The sequence below is a fragment of the Falco peregrinus genome, chromosome 2, assembly GCF_023634155.1.
Source record: "Falco peregrinus isolate bFalPer1 chromosome 2, bFalPer1.pri, whole genome shotgun sequence".
Taxonomy (NCBI): domain Eukaryota; kingdom Metazoa; phylum Chordata; class Aves; order Falconiformes; family Falconidae; genus Falco; species Falco peregrinus.
The window spans coordinates 95,829,826-95,856,432 of NC_073722.1; the positions used below are offsets into that span (position 1 = coordinate 95,829,826).

A 26,607-nucleotide genomic window follows, 5' to 3' on the forward strand; every position below is an offset into this window, starting at 1 on the left:
TTTTTATGAGTTTCTCATGCTGCAGAACTCAAGTTACTCACCACGTGCAGAACTTAACACCCCTGGAGAACCAGGTCCCCACTGCTCAGATCCAGCAGGTTCCAGCACCACTCTCAAAACAATTATGAATGGAGAGTTCAAAGGATTAAAAAACCCAACAAAACCTCACAGGGTGTGCCAAAGTCAAAAATTACTGTAGCAAGATACAGCCCAGCTAGTGTGAAAGTTGCTCAAAATATGCAAATTGCAATTTATTGTTTATGCCCACAGGACAGTGACGCTGTCATTTTGCTAGCCTTGCAGCAACAGAAGAACAGATGAAACCATTCCAAGTCCATGGTGCATATGTATCCCTTCACGAGCACGCTTACTGGGAGAAGGGCACCATTTTCAGATCCCGCTCTGCCAGAGCATGTGCCCAGTTTGGGCTTTGTGCTAGCTCAAAAGAAGCCTGCATCGGTGCGAAGGACGCTGCCTGAAGCAGCTCACAAACCTGCAGCTGGCCTCAGGAGGTACAGACGTTACAGCACCCAAATGACACTTAAATGAATAAGTTTAAGTTCAAGCAGCACAAGGAGTTAAGCAGGACAGCACTCAGTATTTGTCCTCTGCCATCCTCCTGAATGACCGTTTACATTCTGTTAATTACTGGTACAAGTGCAGCATCTACAGAAAGTCTTTAATATTTCTGCTGAACCTGTCCTTCCCTTTCCAGAAGGGTGTCTCAAAAAAACAATGCGACGGGCAGTGTATTTGCTATTAAAAAGGGGCTGAAGCAGCTGCATATTGAACGGTTTATTTTAGGTATTTTCCAGGCCTGGACAGATGACCTGGTCTCCCTGGAAGAGGGCTAGCAGACTTCTCTGCCATTTAAAAACTTCTTTTGCTTGCTTGGTTTTTGTTTTCAAAAGAGGATTTCTCTTCTTTAAATAGCTTTTTAAAAGTGTATATAGCAGCAGTATGGTACAAAGATGGGTTGGGGTTTTTTCTTCACAGTACATACAGGTTAGTATTGCCACTGAAAATATGTCTTAAACAAACGCACGCCTTTAAAAACAGCATTCAGTCTGTATCACTGATCAACGCAGAGTGTTCATAAACCTTTGCAAATCCAATACCCAGAATTTAAATAATAAAACCAGGAAGTGTTAAATATCATTCCAGAATCGGAATTACAGTAGATCCCACATTCTCCCAGTGCTGGCGCTTCACCAGGCAGGTACATGCTGCTCTATATACAGAAAAAAAAACCCCAAAAGCAAACACGTTTTGTCTTAAATATACATAAATAGCAGGACTGCAGACTGGAGAGCCATGCTTGCGTTAATACTGAGTCTGTGCTGGCAGAGTCCATATCCTTCACCAAACACGGGGACAGAGGAGTCCTTCCGAGCCTGTCCGTTGTGTAGCTGGGGTTTAGCAGGATGCGTCCTAAAGCCAGAGCCTGCTGCGGGTAGAGGGACGGCAGCCAGCATGCCGGGGAGTGGGGGTTCACAGCTTCTTCGTTTTATCTTTGTTTTTCTGGAGTTTAGTGTGCACCACTTTGAGAGTAGTGAGGAAGTTCCCGAGGAAGAGCAGCAGAAACGTGAAAGCCAACACAAAAACCTGAGAGGGGAGGAAGGGGAAAAAAAACCAAAAACACCCCAAACCAGTGAGAGCTGAGGGTACTGCTTTGGCCACATTTAAGTGAGCTCTGATGGGGCTTGGTTGGAAAATCCAGGGATCCATTAGCACGGAGATCCGAGGAGAGTAGATCATAGCCAATATAGCCACACAGCCAGCTGTGTGGGTTAACAGGAAGTATATTTTTATCATGATCATTTAAGTAGTATTTACTACTTCTTAATATTACAACGCTGATTGTATTCAACACTGCTAGACTCCACCAGATAGTAAAATTAAATCATTAAGTCTAATTGATTAACATTATGCTACAAGCCCAAACAGCAGTCGCACCAGCGTGGGGGAATGCCACATTTCTGAGGGAAAGTGTTTTCCTCCTGAACAAAGTGAGCACAGAAGTTACAGCAAGATCCGACCAAAATAAAGACCATCTGATTACGTGCACCACTGCATGCATGATGTGGTCCAACCTGAATCTACAGGACAGCTGGAAAAAATGTGTTTAATGGGTGACAGCAACCAAGAAAACAAGTGGAAGAATCCCTAAAAGTGGGGCAATAAAGTGGGTAACACGTTTTTGAAGTGATTCACTGCCATCATTTTTTTTGGTCATCATATTTTTGTATAGGTGACCCATAGATCAGCCATAAAGAACCACCAGCAGCTCAGCAGCCATTGCTATTAAATGTACATGAGCAATATGGAGAGAGATTCACCCACATGTATTTTCCTCCCCCTACACACTCTGCCTTTCAGTTTGTGTGGTCACCCATGGGTACAAGTTTCCCTACAGTAATTTGCATTTATTTTGAATTCTCTTGTACAGGCTCTGCACCACATCATCCCAAGATGCTCAGATGGGGTCAGATGCTCAAATATCTTTAAGGATGTGGTTAAACACCCCCTTCTCCCCGTCTGTTTTTTTTCTGAGCAGAACCAACACGTACCTGCCATTCTTTGCACTCCTCATGCCTCGACAATCCAAAAAGCGTGATTGCGTTATATAGCTGCCAGAACTACAAGGGAGTGGGGTGGGGGAAGCAATTTCATTACTTGCAAAAAACAAAACAACAACAACCAACCCTGAAACCCTTCAAAACATTTGCCACATGCATGTGTGACCCAAAGCACCTTCTTATGGTGCTGCAACCGCAGTGGCAGACCCTCCCAGGCCCCGCGCCACAGGGGGAGGAACAGGATTGCCCAACAACTTACATGCCCAAAGAACAAGAAGGGAAGGAGAAACGTCAGCCCCCGCCACATCCAGGACTGAAATCCTTCTGGATTGCAGAAGAGGCACAGTGAGCACAGAAGAGCTGCAGCCCTCCCCACCCAGACCACCCAGTAAGGGCTATTCCCGTCCTGCTCTGCAACAACCAACCAATTCAAAATGCATACTTGAAAGTGTGGTAGTGGGAGGAGGAGGAGGATGGGGATGACCAAAACCTCCATCTTAATCCTCTCAAAAGCTGACAAAACTCAGAGCCCTCTGCTCCTGACCCACAGAGCCCGAGGAGGGGGATAAAAGTCTCGCTCCCCTTCCTGCCTTCAGACACGGGCAGTGGGGTGGCAGCTCTGCAAAGCTCACCCTTGGAAGGCCACAGAGCCCCCTCGCCAACACTGCATCTAAAAACCAGGCAAAAACTTTGCAAAGGAAGTACTGCAGAAAACCTCACCTACTGTAAGGTCCAAGTGGTTTCTCTCCCCCAGAGCACGGAGTCTGTAAAGGCAGCCCCTCTGATAATAATACTGTAGGAACTGAACACAACCTGGAGGAGAGAGAAAACATCATCACGTTGGCTATTCAAGTGGTATGATAAACGTATCAAACTATTTTAATAATGTTTAATCCAATAGCATTTAGTTGTTTGTATTTCTACACTGCATATTTGGATGCTGTCTTTATATTCCTACAGTTTAATACGCTGGTATTTACCAAGGAGAGGTGGTTTTTTCTCAGCACATAAGATACAAAACTATTTTATCCTGTGAATTAGCAAGGTAAAACATACTCACTCTGAAATATTGAAAATGCTAAAAATTGACTGCGAAACATCTGATACATGAGTCCATCTGGCCTGAAAGCAAAATACAAAGGAGGTCTATTTGTTTAATAAAAAGCATACGATGCTGTGCCCTCCCCCTTCACCGCCAAGCTGGATCCCATTAGCAAATGAAGCAAGCAGCTGGTACCCAGCCCTCTCCACCCCATTGGGAGCCCAGAGAGGGTGCTACGGCCGCACATCACAACTCTGGCACATAGGAAACGCTCTCATAGATTGGATTTCCCCTCCCAACATGTGTAAGTGCTGCCCCCCCTGCCCCTTATTATTTGCTTATCGCAGTATTCTCTAGGCAGCAATCAAGGCCATTCAGCAACATCTGCATCAAGAATCCAAGTGGCGGAGCAGGTGGTGGCCATGCTCCTTATCCTAAGGGCAGTTCAGGACAGACAGAGGACGGTGGACCTTCTGCTCTAGTCGCTGTCATCCCCTCACAGATTCAAGAGCAGAAACATTTGCCATTTTAAAATAATTTTGAACTAATCAGTTCATGCCAAAGTTGAGACAGGTTGCACAGGGGCTGTGTGCAGGGCTCATCGCTGTGGTGTGTGACCAACACCATCACCCGCTGGAAGGTAACTTGCATTTTTGGCTTTATACTCTGTAATCTGGGTTCAGTAAAAGCACCAAACAGGTTCAATTTGTAGTGTCCTCCCTCTAAAGCTAAGAGCTGCTTGTTTGCTTAGTTACACAGAGAGGAATCGGGAGACTTGCAGAGATTTTGCTACTGTCAGCGCAGCTAGGACTTACGGTTTGGGTTTCTTTCTGTTTTTTTAAATCAGCAATGTAAATACAAACATGCAGCGTTGTATTTATCATTGAAAACATCTGTAACATCAGACAAATACCAAGTCTGATGCTTTGCCATGTGCCTGTGTGGCTACAGCTTTGCGGTCATGCTGGATTTAAATGCTCAGATGATGCAAACGCTGTGAAACAGGCTTGAAGCACCTCGAGCAGGCAAGAGCAGACTCACCACGTTAACATTACTCCAGACAGGAATGTGGAAACATAGTGATGAGACACCCACCAGCCTTTGATCCTGAACAGAAAAAAATGTGGTAGTTAGATGAGAAACGTGGATTTTAGCATTGTAACTCTGGCTTTACAGACAAAAAATTATCCTGACCCGAGGGAAAAGGAAGGACAGGGAACAAAATAGCTCAACTCAAGCAAAAGGAGTGTTACGGAGCACTGTCCTGGCAATCTGGCTTAGCTGGGGCCACAAATCTGTGACTGGTGGAGGGAGGCTCAGGACTAGGGCACGTCTCACGTGCTCCCACGAGCTCTCCAGCACAGCAAGCAGCAGCCCCTGCAGCGTGAGGCACCACGGTGACTAATGATGCACAAGTTTCAGCCCACACACCCTTTCTTCCGTGCCATGCCAATAAGTGACGTTTCCAAGTCCTTCCTATGAGGTGGCTGTTTCTTTCAGGCACAGATGCTGCAGAAGGCTCAGAAAATGACAGTGAAGTGAGCAAAGGCTGTAGTGAGGCAGAATCAAGAAGTGAAGAGCTGCCCCAGGGATGGTGCTGCCTTGGAAACTAAGCCAGCACGATGAGGTGTTTCCGACCAGAGGTGCGCAACCTCCAACACCAGACGCACCCAAGTCACTGTGACCAACCTCTGTGGATGCAGCCTGGGCTCGGACCTTTCTCTACTGGCCTCAGGCAGGAGACTTTACATCCCCACACTTTGTTCTTTCCTCTTCACCTCTGGCCCCATAGCACTGCCCCCCTCTCTGGCAAGCACCCCAAAACAAGACATCACACCCACAGCAGCCCCAGGGACAGCCACACTTAGAGAAGAGACTGCTGCATCCCTGCTGCCTGTCATTAATGCTGGGAACTGTGTCCCCAAGCAGCTCCCAGAAATCCACCCATCTTTAAGATTTTGCCCCTCTGGCAAAGCAGGAAGGCCCTGATTTTCCCACTGCACGTGCCACACCGGTGCCGGCCTCCAGGCACAAATCCCCTCTTGCATCAGGAGTGGGGACCACGAGCATCCAGCCAGCAATGCCAAGACTCCCAGAAACCCTCCCAGCCCCATTTCAAGGAGATCATGGAAGCATCTGGCTTCAGAGAGGGAAGCAACTGGCTGAATCACGGAGCCATGAGCTGCTCCCAGCCGATCATTAGATATTGATAGTTTATTAGGACAACACCGACTCCTGCCACTAACACACATGCTGGTCCACCCCTGTACAAGCACTGTTACAAGGAAGCGTACAAGTTCTCTGTGCAGTATCCAGAGTGAGGATGTGTGCGGGAAGCTGGGCTAATGCAATGCTAGCTGCTTGAAAGGTAGCAAATGAGACAAGTCAATTAATTAATGCAACAGGGAGCTGCAGCAGCCACTCAGCCAGCAGCTGGGAAGAGATGTAGTGAATGCTGCCGAGGACACGCAGCCAGCAGGTTCTTGCTAAAATATAAACACAAATGCAAACTCGAGCAACTTCTTGACTCAGACCTAAGGGAGATCCTGCAGGAGCAATTGGCAGGACCTCAGCACCCTGCCTGAGGGTACCCCTACTAAAGACTGCCACCAAGAAACGAGGGTTTGGAGTAAAGATCGACTTTCCATTAACTCATCCCAGGGTTTTACTTGTGTTCCCAGCTCTGTATACAGTTAACCCCCAACCACCAACTCTCCCTCGATACAACTAGTTGCACAGAGCTAGTACCTCAGGCTGCTCCTTTCACCAAAAGCACACACACACCTACACCCCAGACCATATCTACAACCACCCCATAGCTACCAAAAATATCCCATCACTTTGGACCAAGAGCTTATGCACTTTCAGGAACTGCACCTTCCTCTCCCCCTCAAACTTCTGCCCTTGGAAGCAACCGGGGAGGGGGCTGGAGACAAGAAACTTTACAAGAGAGGCATCAGCATCTCATATTTGCTGGGCTCCAGTGCCAAGCTGAATCCCCTTTTGTTGCTCGTTTTTCTTTTAAGGACATTTCATGCTTTAAATAGTTTTTTTGCAGGTGGCACGGTACCTTGATCCATTGCTAATGAGAATGCTTTCCCGTATCGTCAGTGTGCAGTAATACCAGACCAACAGAAAGTTAAACACTTCATCTGTCACCCTGTTAAACAGAAAAAACATGCAGTGAAAAAAAAAAAAGTTCTGTTAATTATAAAAATACATTCCAAAAAAATCCCTGTTTTTCATCCCTCCCCTTAGGCAAGCAAACACCTGCCCCAATGAGGCCACAGCCACAAAGCCCCAAGTCCTGAACGTCTCTGCCCCACATGCAGAACTGCACACACTGGCAGCACCGCCAGGCTCAGCCCTCTCCTCCGGGAAGTGCCTCCCGATGCAACGCTGCAGATCTTGAGCCGATAAGCAGGTATGCAGAGATGACATTAATTCCTTCTGAAGGAGAGAAAGCACCATGGAAGCAGCAGATGATCCAATTTAGAGAGGCATTTCCAGGCTAATTCAATGAGGAGATTCCATAAGATCTATATAAATCCAATCAACTAAAAGAGCAGAAGAGCATTACACCCTGGGGGGGGGGAACCCAAAACTTTATTTTGCCATTTACAACCCCCTGAATCCAAGGGGATATGGGGCAGCCTCCACATACAGCAGCATCGTTCCCTGGTATGATCCTGCATTCACCCAGACCTGCAGAGACCCCAGCGGAAGTGCCTAGCTCCAACACCTTCCCATTTTTTAAGGAAAATTGAATAGCAGAAGCTTGTTGGTGCTCAGGCATTTTATCACAACCTAGAGATAACGTGTCAGGTCTGATCACTTCATGCAAATCCTCTCTTGTTGCCTTCGCAACCCCATCGCTGCAGCACTGTGCTGGTCCCTGCCTGGGACAACCAACTGCTACTTCCCAAGCACAGCATGATGCCAGAAAACCAACAGATCAGGAAACACGATGCTGGACTTCTCTTAGTTACAAGAGACTCCAAAAAAAGTTAAACAAGGAAAAGCAAGTAACTAAAATACAGGTCCTGCCAGTGTTGAAGAAGAGGTGCAGAAGCTGTCCTGCTGCCCAGCTGCCAGAGCCCGTCTCACTGTCCTTCACAGAAGGTAAGTTAGTTCAAACACAGCACATTTTTATTCCAAATACTTCACTAAAAGTAAAAACGCAGCTTACCTGTAGTGGAGAATAAACCTGCAGGCGACAGCCCCGAGTAACAAGATTATCGTCAGATAAAGCTTGAACTTCTCATACTCATCCTTGTAGGCAAATCTGGAAGGGAACAGCCACTGTTTATAAACACAAATGGGTGTTTTACTGGAAGGTGGCTCCACTTTTTCCAGTGGATATAAATCCACCAGATATAAATCCACATGCCAAGCCCAGAGACAGAGGTTTTGCTTGAAACATTTAGAAAACGAGTGCATGGCGGCGAAAGCAGCGTTCTGCCTGCAGGGTCCATCTAGGCTGCACAGCTATTATGCTGCAAGACAGTGGCTTACGTCCCTAAGAGCTGGTTTCTCAGCTGGCATGATAAGATTGAAAAAATAAAATTTTAAAAAAATCCATTTTCTAGAGCACCATATGCCTCAAAGTTGCAATACCATTTTTCATTGAAAAAAAGCCAAACCACCAAACCCTTACAAATTGAGGCAACAGGCTGGGCTTAAAAGCAAGTGATAGACTGAATCCATCAGTTACACTAAGTGTTCCAGGCCCCATGTCATGGTCTAGACTTGCCCACCCTCAACATTCCATCTTTTATCGGATCTATGAGAAACCCATTCCTGCCTCTGGACTCCAGCCCATTCCCACAGCTGGCCCCAGGGAAACCCAAATCCGTAGGCAGGGAAACGCTCACTTACTTCGCTTGGTTACTGAGGAGAGTTACATTCACGTTTCCCAGCACCAGATTTAAGTACAAGCTGGAAGAGAAAAAACAAGAGCAGACCCAAGCAAGTAATTTTATTTGAACACCACAGGATGACCTAGATTGGAGCTGATGAGACTGGTGTCTCTGCCTAAGCCACGTTTGCTGTTGGTTTTTAATTACAGCAAACTGGAGAGAGAGACTATAGAAGAGAATTTAAATGTGGAAAGATTGCTCAGCATTTCCCAGAAGTCAGTGAAAAAGTTTACTTTCTGGTCCCTTTTCTGCACTACAGTCTAAGGGTGAGATATGTAGTTTGCACTGTCCAAAATCCAAAATAACGGGGAGAAACTGGAAGAAAAGTTTCTGATCCAAATTCCCAAGGGGCTGCAGCGTCACACAGCCTTTGACAAGTGAAAGAAATCTGTCCTAGCAACCCCAACTGAAGCTAAGTATGACTTAAGTCAGTTGAAAACACTATTGAAAAAAAAAAATTTGTGCTAATTTAGTTTTTAAAAATTTAGCACAGGAGAACATCCGTGTGAAACAGTGAATCTCATGATCTCTCACCAGTGCAGGGTTACTTTTGTTTCAGCAAGAAAACCTGCACTGCCTACACACAGCACATTTACATACACTGCCAGCTCATGAATTCTGTGCACAACTGACGCAGCAGCTCAGCAAGAGGTTTATGACTAATCTCGTTTTATATGTATTTCTTCAACATGCCCATTATCCTTCGGGAACAACACCGCTGTGAACGCTTAAACCACCAGCCCCCCCTGGAGCGTGCGGGTCTTGCCGGTGAAGCACGCACCCGTTCTTCTTCGGCAAGTAGGCTTCCATGTCAAAGAAGGCATTTTGCCTCTCCTTGATCTGGCTGCTGATCTCCTGAATGAGGGCAAACTCTTCAGGACTTGCTCTAGGCTTGCACCTGCAAGAACACAGAAACAAAGAGATTCCCCTTTGTGCTTTTACCTCCTTTTGATTCAAAGGAAAAGAATGTTGCCATAAAATCCACGCCGTTAAAAAGCTAACTGTGGGAGAGTTGATGCCGTCACGCGCTTTGCTCCTGTGTTTCTGCAGCACCACTTGAATTGCCACGATTTTATTTCACTGTTGTCAGTTATTTCAAGCAGCTGGTTTATAAATCGGCTTCTCTTTTCAGCTCAGTGCAGTGACAGGATCGTCTACTTCTTCCTAGCAGAGCACTTAGGGAAAATTCTGCTTTTTTGCAGGAAATCCTTCCACTCTGGGAACTTTGCGCATGGTTTCAGGCACTGCCCTTGCAGAGGCTGCAGCTCTTCAGGCATGAAGTGTTTCAGGATGTAACACAGCGCATAGCTGATGATTTACCGACAAACTGCGGTTTTACCAATTAACGCAAAACAGAGCAATGCACAGCGGTGTTAGCAACCCACGGCGCTGGAGATGGTGTGCTCAGACCTGTACACAAGGAATTTAGCCCGTGGCTCCTGGGGATCAGCTGAGCAGTCAGAGACTGCTACCTCCTGTAAACCCACCCAGGAGTAAGGTACCACCTTCGGATTTCAAGGATTGATGCCACTCTTCCAGCACACGGCTTATGGAGCAAAGCTTTGCTCACCTAGCAAAACAGGAGGACCAAAAGTTGTGCAGTGCTGCAGCACACGGCACGGACCACAAGGATGTGGACCCAAACAGGCTTCCTCAAACATCTTCTTTCTTTACAGGACTCCATCATTTTACCTGGCTGTTATAGATGGAGACGACTCAAGAGTAATGAGCAAAACTAGCATTGCAACACAAACTGTGTATTAAAATGCTAAAAATCCAAACATTTTAGCCCTTTGGGAAGGAAAAACAACCCATCCCTGCCTCCTCCACCCTCCAGGTCTCCCATTACCGTTGCAAGCTGTGCTTCAGATCCCTTAGTGTCTTCTTCTGCCGGTGTATGGAGCTGCTGCAGGCTGTCTGCAAGCTGGTGACTTCTTCCAGTTTCTGCCTGTAAACTTTGTGTGTTTCCTGCAGGAGAAGAGGGGATGATCAGTAGGAAGGGCCCTTCTAGGTTACACACTGCGTTTGCTCCTCGCCTCTGAAGGAAGCAAGCAAAACCCTTGGGTTTTGGGGCGTCAGCAGGCACCCCTGCAAACAAGCGCAGATCCAGCACGGGTTAAATGGACCATAATGAAATTCCTGCAAAAGGAAGAGCATCCTCTCTACGCTCATCTCATTTTCTCTTTCTAACAAGCCTTCCCGCTCAGGAGCTCCTCATTCCCATCCTACCCTGTAACAAAGCCACTAATCCTCAGCTTGATCCCAATCTGTCCCCATCAAACGGGTGGCCAAATCACAGAGCAGGAACACCAACTTCACAGCCAGATTAAATCTGGGGAAAGAAGACAACAGATGAAGACCCAGAGGAGAAAAAAATACAAATAACAAAAAAATCCCCACACCACCACAAAACCAGCCACAAATCCACGCCTGGGGGTTCAGATGCCTCCAGGCCACCGCTGCCATCTCAACCCCATGTATGTTGAAGCAACCTTCTGCCCCATGCTCTGGTTCAACCCATCTCCTCCCTGCGGCATTAGATGTTCCTCAAGGGAAACTTCTTTATTACAGATTATTGATCCCCTGAACCCCCCAGTAAGCATCTGACTGGCCGTAACGAGAACGGGCTAACCAACTGCAGAGGCGCCTCTGCTCGGGAATCAACATGCTCTGCTCTTCTGCCCTTTGCAATGATTTCACCACCTTTCAAGTGCAGGGAGACCTCAGACCTAACCAGGCATCAAGCAATGACCTCTGGGCAAATGTTAACATCTATGCCTTGGAAAACAAAGAGTTTGCAGAGTTAGTGCCAAGAGAAGGCGCAGGTTAAACAGCTATTTGTATGGCTGCTTTATCTACCGGCACATCAAGGACCACAGAAAATTAGCCCTGGTTTTCCCAGAGCATGAACATGGTGGCAAAACCATACAAAATGAATCTTTGCTCTCCTCCTCTTTAGGACGTGCTGGTAGCTGTTCATTATTTACAAGAGCAATGCAAAACAAGCTCTGGTATCCAATTAAAAAACCTTAATAACCAAACTAACCACATTCAGGCACTGCAGGTCTCATCGTTTCAGGATTGGGTTAGCTTTGTTTAGCACGGGCAGGACTTCAGGGCTCCCTGGATCGCACACTAACTCATTTTGTTTCTCTAGATGTCACACAACAGCATCTTCTAAAAGGCTGGTTCAAAGGATGTAAGAAGCTCTTTGCCAAAAAAGTGTTCAAGTATTTACTGGAAACGCAAACAGGTCAGTTGAGAGCTGGTAAATTCAACCACTAGCCAAAAACATCAGGATAACGATTTCAAAATGACGCTGGGACTTAGAATAACATAATGTTTGCTAGTAGCGAAGTTATTCATCAAGAGGCAACTGCTTACAAAGGGGACCCACAGGGAGTTTCAGCACTGTCTTTACATTAACATACATAACCCACAGGGCAAATACCTGCTTGGAGGGTCAGGTCTGGCCACAGCCCTCTCTCCAGGTAGGAAACACGTGCTGAAAAACAAAAGGCCCCAGCACCCAGGACAGGAGCATTTTTGCCCTGAGTTAAAGAGCTCCCAGCAGAGCTGTTAGTGTTGTCTCTGCACAGTTTACAAGATTTACGGTGCCGGGGGCCATGACTGCCTGATGGGAATTGCACTGCCTCGTTGCCCACAGACCAGGGGTGGGCAGCAGCTCTGGCCCACGCCACAACTGCTTTACGTTTTCTGTACGTACCCCACAGTCTGTTTTCCATTGCACTTGCAACAGCCCCGCTTGTGGTCAGCACTTAGTCGTTTGCAGGACTTAAAGCACATTTATGGGGAGCCCTGGCAGGGCTTTTTCCTAATCAAAATCCGGTTTACACATTCACACCCAGGGTTTAAATTAACAGCCTGTTGCAAGGCAACTTGCGTTTTCCCATGTCCCTGCCCCACAACTGCAATGCCCCACAGCCCCAAGCTCTTTTCTCAGGCTGCTGCTCCAGGGACAAGGCACTGCAACTCAAACAACAAAAAACTGCAGATGTGGCTGGTTAGAAGTGATTTGCAAACCTGGATGTCCCCCCACCCCATCTCACAACTGGTGCCCACTGCCCCAAGGGGATGCTCAGTGGCAGCATCAGCCTCTTCGAAGCCCCTCAAGTCAGCGCTCCCCAAATCCAAGCCCTGTGCCAGCCACCCAGCACGTCTGGGGCAGGAGCTATGACCAGAGTCCAAGGTCCTCTTCTGCAGGAGGAGGACACAGCCCCTGACCCAGAACTTACAACACAGTTCTAAAATACAAGACAGGGTAGGAGCGCAATGAAACCGGGATCCTTTTGCCCCACGGGGCTGGCACTGCCCTTGACGCACAAAAAATATCTGCCCACCATCAATTTTTTTTCCCTGCTGACATTGCACAAGACACACTTTTAGTGGTGGTGACCAAAGTACCTTGGAAAACACCAACAGGGAGCTCCACCAAAATGTGAGCCACAGCAGCCACAGACCAGTACCTCCAGCCAGAGATGAGAGAGTCAGGGCAGCCAAAACGGGTGCTGAAGGGGGGTGATGCAGGTGTGGAGGGGATGCGGGGGGTCAAGTTGCTGCTGGAAAAACCAGGCTCCTCAAGAGCAAAAGATGCTGTGAGTATGTCCAAAAAGCCATGTGCAAGGGCAAGCACAAGCAGACACCCACATCAAAGTACTTTCTTACTGAAGAGCTGGGTTTTAACACATCACGGTTTGACTTGAGTCTGGTTCAGGAGCACAGAACCTTCCCCCAAAGCACATTTAAGCACCACCAGCATCTCACAGGGCTGGAGCACAGTCACGTCCTCATGACAGCACCACGTTCTCCTCTTCTGCAACACCATGTCCAGGTACAAACTCCATGTGTAAGCCCTGAAACTCTTGGATCATGGATGTGAGGGTCATGGACGTTATTCCAGTTTTTCACCTGGGCAATGACACCTCGTGCCACCAGCAGCTGCCACCCCATCAGTGGCATTTCTACTTTCCTTTTACAGATGGGGAAACTGAGGCAGGGGGTCAGTCGCTACATTTTGCTGTGGTTTAGGCCAGACTTAAGCAGCACGTACAGCAACCAAGTGATCAACAAACCCATGCCAGCTGGTGCTCACCCCAGCACCCAACCACCACCTTTCCTCCCGTTAACAAACCGACCACCTGAACTGATTTTTAATTAAGACAACGAGCTCACTTCTGTTTGCAGCTCCCGTTGTGTGGAAGAGCCTGGAAGAGGCTAAAAGCCACGCAGGGCAAGAACAGCCTCTCATGTTTGCAGAGTGGCTGGAAGATTTCAAGCACGTGTACAGGTGCAGCATGGATGATATACAGGGAAAGGAAGGTTTCTGGAGATCGAAGCATTTTGCATTTTTCAGGAACAGCTCCCAGCCCCTGCTCCAAGGTCCTGCTGTCCCTAGAGGCACTTTTGTGAGATGGAAAAGCAGCGTTTGAAATCCTCCTATCCCCTCGCTGGGAATGAAGCTGCGGACAGGAGATGCTGGCAGCACAGGTGATACTTGCATCTACGTGCCGTGCTACTGGCACACAAAAACACCAGGTCCCCACTGTCCCCCCAGCGGGGGGAGCCACGGCCCGCCCCCCCCGGCTGCCTCATCAGACGGCCCCGGGGCACGGCCGTGCTTTGCTGCGGGGCGCCCCGCAGGCTCGTAGCACCTGCCTGGAGGGCTCCCAGGGCACGGCGGCTGTTCGGGGGTGCTGTGCAGGGATGCGCACCCACGCACGGCTGTGCTTCATGCACCGGGCGCCGTGCACGCATGGCCCCGCCGGGCACAGCTCACCCGGGCGCCCCCCGGGCGCAGCGCGGCGGGGCTGAGCGTCCCGCACCCCGGCAGCGCTATGCCGGGGTGGGAAGGGTCCCCCCGCTCCTTGCAAGGCCCCCTCCCAGCCCGGGCAAGCCGCGGGGCGAGCCCCGCGCAGCAAAGCGGTGCAAAGCCGAGCCGGGGATGGCAGCGCAACGCGAGAGGAGCGGCGGCCGCGGAGTCGGGGGGGGGGGGGGAGGGGGGGGGGCGGGGCAGGCGGGGGCGATGAGCGGCGCCGGGTCCCCCGCCTCACCTGGAGCTGCCGGAACTCCTTCTCCAGCTCCCGCCACTCGCCGCGGCACCGCTCCAGCTGCAGCCTCATGGCGCGGCGCCCGCCCCGCCGCCGCCGGCGCCAGCCCGCACCCGGGCCCGCGGGCCACGTGCGCCCCTGACGTCAGCGCGTGCGGGGCTGGGCGCGGCGCCGTGGCGGCGCGCGCGCCGCCTCGCCCCGCCCCGTCCTCCGCCCGCCGGAGGCGAGGGCTGCCCGCCTCGGCCCGCTGCCGGCGCTCCCGGTGGCTTCGTGAGGTGCCCCGCGCCCCCTCCGGTCCCTTCGCGTTGTGGAAGCGCTCCATGGGACCGCGGGCGGAGATTAAACCCGAACGCCCTCCGTGTGGCGCTGGCGGAGCCGCGGGGACGGTCCCCTCAGAGGGAGCTGCTGGCTGAGGCGAGCGCACACCTGGGCTGCGGCCGCACAGCCCACCTGCCGGGGGCCGGGCCACAGCGGGCGTTTGATGCCAGGAAGAGAAAATGATCAGGAGATTCCTGATTTTTTTTTTTTATTTTTTTTTTTTTTTTACTATTAGGGTAATAACTCGCTTGGTAGCAGGGCTGGCAAATGGGGAGTAGGGGCTGGTATGCATATTCCTTTTCATACATGTGTGGGTGGACACCTGAAATGCAGGCGATGACCTGCTGCCTGCCTCTGCGCTCGTTTTCCAGAGAAACCTGCTCAGAACTTGTGGTGTTTGGGGATTTCTGCTGATTTAAGAACCACCAACCACAGGGATATTGCGTTGTCCCTTCAGCTCCTCCAGAGAGGTCCATGATTGTCCAAAGATCAAATGTGTTGTGGCAGGCCTTGATAATCTTGAAGTAGAATAATAAACTAGTAAACATAGTATAAATGTCACAGGAGTTTACTATGTCTGTATTAAATTTTCCCCAGATTGCAGCATTTGTCCACAATCTTGTGCAAGAGGACCTTATGTTACAGGAAGCCTGTATTTTGGATTACAGAAGAATCGCATGTCAAATCACAGCTTTAATTCTGTGCTGGATACATGCTGAAACTTTCCAGTTCATCACAAGGTTGGAGTATTCCCTACGCACAAAATTATTTTTCCTTCCCATGTGAAAATAATCCCTCCATCTTTACTCTGCCGTCTCAGCTCGGTTTCTCACAGAGCCACCCCTAAGATGTAGCTGCATTTGTTTAGGGCTTCCTCTGCTCATTATATCACGCTCTAAACTGAGCACATTCTGCAGCTACATCTTAACCACTTCCTGCTCAGTGGAGGCTGGGGTGCTGACACCCTCCTGCAGACCTGGGTGAATCCAGGCCAGAGGGTGCCAGTTTGCTTGGTGGGTCACGAAGTGTTCAGGGAGGTTGGCAGTAGCAGGTTGATCCAAAAAGCAGGGGGACTGCTGCCATTAGTTGGGGGTGTGAGCCTCGTGTGTGATTTGCACATGGCCAGAGCAAATATCCCAGTCTGCACTGCTGGCAGGAATGGTCAGTTTAAGAGCAGGTGGTTCTGTGGATGTCCTCTTATTTCCTTTAAGTAAAAACATTATAGTAAAAACACTTCAACCTTTGCAGGACAGCTTGAGTCAATCCTGACATTCAGGAAGAGGTACTTCCAGGACACATTGTAAATTGTAAATAATCCATAAAACTATTAATTTCACTCCTGAGCTATAAGCCTCAAAAGAACAGAAGAAAGCTCTTAAAATCACACGTGGATCTTTGCCCTGGGCTGTAATTCTGCAGCCTGATGACGTGTTTGTTAGGGCCCCGGTCTGCGTTTCAGCGGGCACTGTGTGCACAAAGGGGAAATATCACGCATTTCCCACTCAGAGCATGCCAGCCTCAAGCTCTCCTGGAGCAGCCCCGCACCAAGGGATCACCAGATCTTTATTCAAAACTTTCCTACCTCTTCCCTACACCTCTTTACAAAGAACAATTCTTCTGCATGTTGAGGCTGTAAATAATAATAACCTGAAAATACTTCTTTCAAGGTCTTTTAACTAAGACATGCTAATTATTAATATTCAGTCAAGAAAACTGTATTAAACTTTAAAACAAAACACAAGAGAATTTTATTAAACCCAAATAATGTGAGTGTAGCACGGCTGTCTGTACAGCTGGTTCTAGTAGTATTTAATATTGTGCCATTACTAAAGATTTCAGAATTACCTGTAATCTCTTTCCACCTCCTGGGAGATTCTAGCTGTTTTTATAGTCTCATTATTTCAATCACATCTTTGTGAATAAAACCAAAGCAAGGTAAGATAACAGTGATTATTTTTTTAATTAGAACTAGATTATTTATTATAGTGTATACAATTTTACTTGCTAAGAATGGAAATTGCAGATTTAAATTAATCTGACAATTTTAAAAGGAATCTAATTTCTGGGTTAGGGGTCATAAAATAATCATGTAATACACGTCATACGCTGTAGTCCAGAGTGACTTAAGTTTTCACATCCACATTCTCAGCATTTGTTTATTTAACTATCAACTTCTCTTTCAGTTTTCAGGCTTTTTTGCAATTTTTGTTTCTACAACAACTAAAACATGCTCCAAAACTAGATTTCTTGAAGGAAGAGGCTCAAAAAATCTTTATGAACATACATTCATTTAACCTTGTACCAAGTTTTCAAATTGGCAATTTCCTTAATGCAGACCCTGCAATAAGTAAGAGGGTGTACACTAACACAGAAGGCTTTCCCAGCAATACTTGTGGAAAATTGCAGACCTAAGTCAGATCTTTCCGCTCCTGAGGCCAGGGGTGTGGGGAAGGGATGGCTGGAAGGGGCAGCAGGGGTTGTGTCTGGTAAGGCTGTGCTGGTCAGTGTCCCTCTCTGTCTCCAGGAGTGACTCCTACAGAAATTACATTTTACAAATCCAATCTTTGCGCATTACATTTCCTGTCTGGATTAAATGTTTATCTTGAGAAGAAAAATATAGTTAAAATTCCCTTATTGTGAAAAGATATGTAGGAATAATATAGTTTAAGGTTTCATTTTTTCTATCTGACTAAAATTTACCCCTAAATATCTGCACCTGTTGCACTCAATGGACAATCAAAGACCTTACTGGCCTATTACAGGAGTGCAAATTCTTTTAGCAGCTGGATTAAGGATTTAGAGAGGGAATTTTAAGAGCCCAGAGGAGCCCTGGCAGCTTCCTGCCCCTTGGCCCCTGACGGAAGAGGGGCTCTGTGCAGCTGGCACTTGGGGCTTCCTGCACCTCACCTGTCCTGCCCTGTCCTAGGAGCAGGTTCTGCAGGTTGGCTGGAGCACAGGGTAAATTCCTCTGAGTGCATACCCAGGGATGGGGCTCTCGCAGCCCTGCGTTGTTTTTGAAGCCTGATTTATCTCAGGAGAACCTCTATTCTTTCTGCCTATCTTTCCTCATGGCCTGCCAAACAAACCACACATGCTCTTTGGTCAACAGCTAATTAGTCATGTGCAGTTTTCATATTCAGGTTCAAGGATGCCTCCCTACCCACCATAGCAAACAAAGCCAGGGCAGTTGCCCTGTCTGACTACGTCTCCATCCCTCTCTCTGCTCCCACAGCTTAGCTGAGATTTTGATTCAGTTTACCATTTTACAGAGGCAAGAAATGCTACTGTGCAGGGTGAGGGGCTTCTTTAAAAAGCATTTGTGGCTTCCTTGAAGTAGATGCCCTAAACACTTACCCAAACCTACCCAAACTTACCCCAAAAGTTAAAATGTACAGATAGACGCCAGAGTCTTCATGCAACAGCACCACACGCTCTTACCTGTGTTACCAGGGCCAGTAGCGTTGTGCAGGCTCTTCCTTCTTCATCTGCTTTTAAGCATGACGTTGGTCAGTTGGTCTCTGTCCTGCCCCCAGCAGAAGGCTGCTGGCCTGGAGGAGGCTCATGAGGGCTCGCTTCCCTGCTTCCAAGCATCACTGTATCACTCTGGATTGCTGCAGATGACAGCTGCACTAGATTTAAAGCTATAAAAGCGTGTCTTTCACTTGTGTCAACATATGATGAATGGTGCCTTTCATCTGAAATTGATTATTTTAAGAATGTTTTTTAGGTGTCTTGTAGATCTAACCTTCCAGCCTTTTAATGGCTGGCTTTTGCTGCCAGAGAACTTCTAAGGCCTTTACCAGCAAATCTACAAATACAGAATCTCTGGTTTGCCTTTACCTTAATTAATCCCCAACTCATCGACCATTCGCTGCCAGAAAACATATCAAAGAAATGGAGTTAATAAATCAAGTTAAGGAGCAGAGTGAAATGTGACTGTTTGTTCTGTTGGTGTTAAATTTTGTTCGAGTACGTGTACAGCCACACGTGAGCTCCTTTCCTTCGCCCTCCAGACTATTTCTGAACACAGATTCCATTTATTCTTTTCTCTTACGATAACTGAGGCTGTTTCCTTAGGTGCTTTTCCCCTGTCCTAGGAATACCAATTCTTCCCAGCACAGTGCAAAGAGAAAGGGACAAAATATAAATGTGGATGAGTCCCTATCCTAATGTCAGGTGGTGAAAAGCCATGAGAAATAAAATCCTTGGCACATGTGTCAACTGGAAATTGGTCCTGCTGATTCATCTCGTAGCCTGGATTTATTCATCAGCTGAGGGCTTGAAGTGAGGCATTAGCTTGGGTATGGCCAAATCTATCTGCCTCCATCTTTGGGCTGTGATCTGAGTGTTTTAAAACAATACTGAGGGTCCTGCAAAGCACTGCCCAGTTGTGCAGTAAATAATTCTTAGCTTTGGGTAACTTCACTATTTAATATCATAAATCTACCTTTGAACAGTCTGGTTGCAGGCAATTAAATAGAGACCATTAGCTGTAAATCTGCAGCAAAAGAAACTCTTGGGGAGAGGGTATCTCCTAAGTGTCAGCTTCAGCGACTTCAACATTTCACTTTGCATGACTATGTAATGCTTGAACATTTCAGATAACCTGGGGTTCTTACTTTAGGTTGTTTAGACATAAAACCAACATGGTTTCTCTTTTGGGAGAGCTGCTCCCAGTGAAAAGGAGGGAAGAGTTTTAAATAAGTACTTTCCCACAAAACTGCCTCTTAAGCCAAAGTCAAACAGTGAAGTTTACATCTCAAACCTTTTACTTCAGTTCCTCCTCAATCTTGCTAATAATAATTCTTAAAAACAGGGTGGTGGGGAAGCTGCTTCAATGCTGCACCCACTCTGTGCTCCTCCAGCTAAACCTGACACATGCTTGGTCCAAGTCCAAGACACTCCCACTTCTTCCTCTGGCTTTTCTTTTGAATATAGCAGCAATAAAACACACATCTGAGCATCCTACTTCCACAGTATGTTGTTGTCACATTCTTCACCTTTAAAGAATTCCAACATATGTTTCTCTAAATATTTTTTCTCTCTTTATTTTACAAAGTTCCCAGAATAAACTTGAATTATTGATTCTGACAGTTTTCAGTTGGTTTGGGCATTTCACTTTGGTGATTCCCCAAGCTTTGTGAGAGCAAACTCAGCTTGGAGTAGCTGTCTCCTTTCATTGGGAAAATGACTGGTTTCAGATGTAGAATACTGAGGTCTTATGGGTTTCTTTAATTTTAAAAAAATCTTACTCTTTAAACTGAAAAAAATTAAGGCACATCGTATGTCATGGGACCTTGCTCCACAAATGTATTTCTGGGCATGTTTCCCCATGCATCCTCCCCGTTGTTTTGTTTGCCCTTCAGTGTGTCCAACTTGAAAAAAAATGGAGAGCTAAAAGTCCATTGCAAGAATTGTATTGGCAGTATAATGGGCTAAGTTAAAGCATAATTTACACTGACCGATTTAACAGCTTCCTTTCAGTCTTAATAAATGTAAGGTTTAATCAAATGCCAGACAACTGAAGCAGCAACGGTAAAAACAGCAACAGAACTGAGGCCCCTTCACTCCTCAGTGGAGGCATCTTTGCTGGTGCTCCTCAGTGGCAGTGATCAATGTCTGTGAGAGTAAAACAAGAAACCAATTTCTTAAAAAAACAGCTAAGAAGGAGATTTGGGGCCAATTTTTGGCTGGAAAGGCTGGAACAAGGAAAATTCCATCAAGGAAAACCCAAATTCTTTTCCCAAACCATCATAACCTGGATTTTGACCCTACTTTTCATAGTGGCCTCAATGTTGTGCCTGGAAATGACTGCTCTTGGGCGAGGAGGAGGATTTGATTAGGGTATTTCTGGGTCAGTTTGGGTTTATGTGTCACACTTCAACTGAATTATATATTCTACATATCTGACACCCCTTACAAAAATCATCCACACTTCTTATTAACAGGGTTCCTTCTCACATAGTGGAACGGCATTTTTAAAGTAAAACTTCAGTGAGTCAAAAGAACTTTCTGATAAAGCTGCAAATACCACTGGTTTCTCTTCAAGATGGTCTAATTTTGCCCTTTTTTGTGAGAAGAATATACTTACATTTACCCACTCTGTACCCTTGTAGTACAAAAAGGTACAGAATTATAATAACAAGTGACAAAATTGTTAAGTATAATTCAGAAGTTTGTACCTGGACTAAGAAAACTGTAGACGGGAATCACGCACAGCCCCTTGCCCAATTAACTGGCTCTGTGAAGCCTCCTTGATGGGGCTGGGAGGGTCTGCGAGGGCACCCAGTGCTGATAACCCACTCTAGGACCACAGAAATAAAATAATAAATGCACAGAGACCGGCAGCAGAAGGATTTAAAATAAATGACCCAGAAACAGAAGCATCACCAAGTGTTTCCCTCCGTTGCCAGCCAGATATAGAGGTTTTTGCAGAGGCAGTTTTCAGTCCCAATTTGTGAATTTTTATTTGTGGCTAAATTATTTTAATCCTTTTAAAATCTTTATTGCATCTAAAATGGTTTCAAATACATATTGAGTTTCAAATATGTATGTAACTTCTGGTCAGTAGAAGTTGTGGTTAGGTGATACATAGTTTGGACTTGCAGTTCAAAAACCTTGGACAACCTGTGCTGTTTAAAAGTATTCTGGTGAAATGGTCTGAATTAGCTAATTATTTTAATTGACAGGTTCTCAGTTAAGTGAGAATGTGCAATATAGGGGCTGAAATATTCAAAATAATTAATATTTTTCCAGAAGGGGCTATTTCTGCTTGTAATTTAAGGCTGTAGTTTTTGGGCTGCAGTAAGCATTTTTTCTCCTCCCTCATGGGTTTCTCATTTCCTCAACAACCGCCTGTCCCCCACTCCAGCCCCACACAACCGGCCACAGTAAAACACAGGAACGGTTGTCTTCAGTGATTCTTAGGCTCTGCCCAAACCCAGAGTGCATTTACGTGAATGAGTGTGAATAAATCCTTTTTGAACATCTCATCTCATTTTTAATAATAGGAAATATTTTCTCTTGTATAAATTTCCTAACTTGGTCAGCTTCCATAGATTTTTGTCTGGTTTTCCTGCTTAAAGAAGTCTGTGCATTCCACCTCTACTATAACCCTGGATTTAGGGAGATGCAGAGCCACCATCCCCTGCAGCCAGGAAGGAGATGCTAGGACCTGCTCACCAGCAGCTGCCATCTTCCCAGTTAATCTCATCCAGCACCAGAAATTCCTGTTTGCATTTTCCCACAGTACGGGTCTCCCTCCATCATTTCCACACCAGCTTGCATGTTGGATGTGGAGCACCTCTTCCTTCCCTCCAGTTCATTTGCCTTCTCCATCTGATTTCCCAGGCAGCGGCATTGTCTCCTCCTGCTCTGTGACCTCCTCGTGCATGTCACAGGAGATGGAATATTTGCCTTCAGTCATGCTCACACTTGGAATAATTCCATGGAGGAGGGGTCTTTCCTCTGCTGCCCATACTGACAGCAGCAGAGACAGTCCTGGCTGAAGCAGCCTTACACTTTCACTGTTTGCTGTATTCCCTGTTACTGTTACTCAACATCAAACCTGAAAGATCCTTCCCTGCTTGCAAAAACTGCACATTACCCTAGCAGTCACCATCGCCTTACGCACACCCTCTGCCCTATGCAAGTGTGGGCACAGCATTTAACCACCTTCAGCGCTACAAACACTGAAGATGGCAGACAAACACCCATGGGGGAAGACCAAGCTGTATCTCACCTCTGCAGAGGCAGGTGCTTTATTTCAACTCCAGATTCCCCACCTACCTCAAAATTTTTACCATCCAGCCTGCCGTGTTGTGCACAAAAAACGTGGTAAAAGGATGAGAATAAACAAATGCATTTGGCTCATGGGAGTCATAGGAGAACTCTGGTTTCATACTTGAAATGTGCAGTTAAGTACCCATTAGGGAAGATTATTGCAGACACCCACAAGGCCATAATGGCAATCCCTGCTCACAGACGCTGTGGAAGAAGTGTAATAGATGAGGGAATTAGTGTCAGGTTTATTCAGATTTCTCTTCTAAGACCTTTGATGTGCATTTTCAGGGGGTTTCTCCTTTTTCTTCTGACATTTGCAAGGCTGATTTGTTACCCATCTGTACTGTAATCAGCACTTTCATTTCCAGGTTCAGCTGCTGTGCCTCTACAAAAAACAACCAGAGATTAAACACTTGTTGCTTAAAATCCAGCATTTTATGTTCTGCTGGATAATCCTTAAAGACACGTAGCTCCTCAGAGCGGTGTGCACTTGGCGGCTCCGCGGAGGAGCCCGGCTCTGTTCATCCCTCGTACTCCCCATGGGGCCTGCAGGATGAGCCCGTGTTCCAGCAGCATCCCTCTGCGCCCGCAGCCGCTCGGTCCTCCAGCTCTCCCGGCCATACTCCCGTCACCCTTCGCGCAGGAGTTTGGCAGAGTTGCTATGACGACCCTGCCGATGCAGCACCGGCACCCAGCGCAGGTTGGTGTCTGCCGGGTGGCTCTCGGGGTGCGGAGCAGCAGGAGGACACGGGCCAAACTTGAGGGTGCTTTGCAAACCGAGTGCGTGGCCTTTCCCCATCGCTGGCTCCCGTCCCTGCCCTGGCACCCTGCTCTCACTGGGGAGGAGCAGCAAAGGGCACCCTGAGCGTTCTGCTCGGAGCGGCTGGGAACGGCTCAGCTGCGCCGGAGGGTGCCGGCAGAGGGACCCTGGTGCCAGTGTCGTGGGGCAGGAGTCAGTGCAAGGGGTGGTCTCACTCCGGGGTGTCCTTGGGGCTGGGTGACGGTCAGGCAGGGTGCTGCTGGGCAGGCTGCACAGCGGGATGCGGTGCGGTGGCAGGCAGGGCACTGCCAGGGACAGTCAGCAGCCCCTTCTATGCAGCCAGGTGTATTTTCCACCTTGCTCTTCATGATGTTAAGATGTAAGATGGATAAAAAGTGTAGTCATAGCTAAATTACGTTGCTCTGAAGTTTTGCGAAGAGCCAGGGGAAAAAACGCTCTTCAGCAGAGCCACGCAAACTAAAGCTGCGGTTTACCAGAGACCTGACAAAACTGAGGTGAGAGCACAGAGCAGTGCCTGGGGGATGAGATCCTCATCCCCAAGCGCAGCAGCGGCTGCAGAGCCGCATGGGAGCAGCAGCCTCTAGCCGTCAGCACCGAGAGCTGCAGCCCCAGTGGCTCTGCACCCCTGCTGCCTGCTGCCAGCCTCCCACACCCTTCTAGCAGGTGGCTAAAAGCATCCAGGGGGATACCAGCTGGTAAAAGATACCAACTACCTTATCGCTTTCACAAACGTGGCACTGCTGTTGTAAATTTGGAAGAGGATTTGGCAAATAAAAAATACCAGCCTGCATTGCACTGGGTGCTCCACGTGGGCTGTGCCTCGGAGGGCATGGCGAGCAGATGGTGGGGGGCTGGGGCTGCTCCTGCGGCGGGGAATCCCTCCTGAGATTTTTAAATCCTAAGCTTTGAGTTGAAGAAATGGTCAGATGTGGTGGTGGGATGGTGATGCTCCCATCTGGCAGGGGTAGTGAGGAGACTTCACAGCTGTGAGCTGCTTGGAGGTTATGGCTGGTGTCAGGGTGGGTGGATGCACATAGCTGTAGCTCAGCTCTTTTGCTTCCCCAGCAAGGGGAGGACAGCAGTGAGCTGGCAATGTATGGCTCTGTGTCCTGCAAACTCCCAGCCCTTGGCAAATATTGGCAAGAGCCCCCCTCTCCTGGGGCTGTGGCACCCAAAAGTGAGGGAGGAACTTAGCAGCTGTGGTGCATCCTGCATTGCAGAAAAAACATCCTCTGCAGTGGGCTGTGACTCCATCATACCAAGGGACAGATCCTGCCCTTGGTGTCCTCAAACCAAAATGGTCCCCAGGAGGTGGCATGGCCAGGGAACTTCAGCTGCCAAATCCTCCCCTGCCCTCACAGGCAACCCTGTCCCCAAAATATCTGCTTCAAGGGTTGGCAGTGTGGTGGTCTTTGCCTTCCCCCCTCATCTTGAGGTTGGTGGAGCAGATACCTGTGTTCAACAGCTGAAGGGGGAGCGACCAGTTGGCAACCCACTCTCCAGCCCCTCTCCTCCCACCACAGCCTGGCAGAAACCCTTACCGCTGCCTGGGTTTGAGCTCACAATGCAGTGCCCGGGGAAGGTCTCCCAGCCTTGCCTGCACTCCCCTGGCCCTGCCTGCACTCCCTCAGCCTGCCCACACTCCCTACAGCCCTACGGTAAGTAGCGCTACACAGCACGGCTGCATTGTGGGGAGGAAGGCTCATCATGGACACAGAAATACTTTCTTTAGCAATAATATGCCCCCAAATAGCTGTTGAATTACTATTCCCCACAGCTACAGGGAGAACTGAGGATGAACGATAACTACATTTTCTTATTTACAATTTCTAGCTCATGGTCCTTAGCAAGGACCCAAAGTACCTGTGCTCCCAAGCTCCATGCTTTCCCCCACGCCGGATTCCCTGGCATCTGCAGCCCAGCAGCAACGGGAGCTCTGCTCTGCTGAGCAAGGAGAGATGCAGCAAAATCACTCGGTGTGGCTCGGTCCAGCAGATCAGGACAGAAGGGGGAGCCCAGGAGACAAAACTGGAGAGCATCCCACTCCCCCCTGCCGCTGGGCTCCAGCCAAGCGCTGGGTTTTGGTGGTGGTCATCAAAACTTGCTTTGTGGTTCTACAGCCACCTTTGGTGTTTATGGTTTATAGGGGACCGCTCTCACCCCCAAGTCCGTGCCAGCATTCCCACTCCACTGAATGGCAAGCCAATCCACCAGCAGTGCTCAGAAATTCAACGTGTCACATTCCGCCGTTGTCCTCTTTGTATTGATGGGCCAAAATATCTTCTCCCTCCTTTTGTCTGATGCTGATCCTTTCCCTCCAGACCTTTGACACCCGATTCATGCCCCTGCTGTGCCTGTCACCCCCTGCCTGCTGTTCATGCTTTAAAACCCACATCACTTCAGAAGTCACCTCCTTGGCAGCTTGCTTGACAGATGGGCACTTGTCCTGCCCTGGGCAATTCTGCAGACTCCTGGTAGATAGAAACGTTGTGGGTTTGACCCCTTTTAACAAAACACCTGCAGGACTTTTATTTTTAGCAGTAGATGAGCCTGAGCTATGTTACTGCTGGGTGTATGAAGCGTCTCAGTTCCTGGTGGGCCCCAGGGACACCGGCCAACTCTCTGACCTGTTCTGTCTTGTGAATGCTTTCCAAGCTCCTGAGATATTTCCTAGCAAACAAATAATTTTCTAATTTGCTTAAACGACTGGTCCCACCTCGCGCAGAGCTGGCAGAGGAGTGGCCATGGGAAGGAGCCCAGCAGGGGTTTTGGCTGTGTGGCTAAGGGGCTGCCTTTCCCGGGGCTCCCCAAGACCTCTGGCAGGCACAGAGACTGATGCCCGCCACAGACCTGACCTGCTGAGACTTAAACATTTCCTAAAAGGCCAGGTTGTGCTGTGAGCCTGATTTCAGGTAGTGCTGGTTTGTACTTCAGTATTTTTAGCTGTCTTCTGTTAGTTATATCTCTATTTTACCCCTGCCAAGCCAGATCAATTACTGACTCGGGTACATATTAAAACATAGCTCACGAATAGACTGCTCTGCCCACACCTGCCTTAGTAATTTCTCTCTGATTTATTGCTGACAATCATTTGTTTTCACCTCCAGCCACAAACAAT

At 48.0% G+C, this 26,607-nt stretch overlaps 1 protein-coding gene across 4 annotated transcripts; it reads right to left on the reverse strand.

Moving 5' to 3' along the window:
- Positions 1–1,061: 1,061 nt before the first annotated feature.
- On the reverse strand, positions 1,062–14,759 carry TMEM120B (transmembrane protein 120B). Of its 4 annotated transcripts, none has more exons than XM_055795877.1 (12): positions 14,612–14,758; positions 10,390–10,508; positions 9,322–9,438; positions 8,500–8,559; positions 7,811–7,906; positions 6,692–6,781; positions 4,663–4,728; positions 3,640–3,701; positions 3,300–3,392; positions 2,839–2,903; positions 2,571–2,639; positions 1,062–1,605 (listed from the first exon to the last, which is right to left on the reverse strand). In XM_055795877.1, the coding sequence occupies exons 1-12, from the start codon at positions 14,678–14,680 to the stop codon at positions 1,492–1,494; spliced, it is 1,020 nt and encodes a 339-aa protein (XP_055651852.1). In that variant the 5' UTR covers positions 14,681–14,758; the 3' UTR covers positions 1,062–1,491. The 4 variants fall into 4 exon arrangements, 3 of the variants coding, with proteins under 3 accessions (XP_055651852.1, XP_055651853.1, XP_055651851.1); XM_055795878.1 differs by having other exon boundaries at positions 1,529–1,605; positions 2,567–2,639; XR_008745789.1 differs by having other exon boundaries at positions 2,571–2,903; positions 14,612–14,759.
- Positions 14,760–26,607: the final 11,848 nt, after the last annotated feature.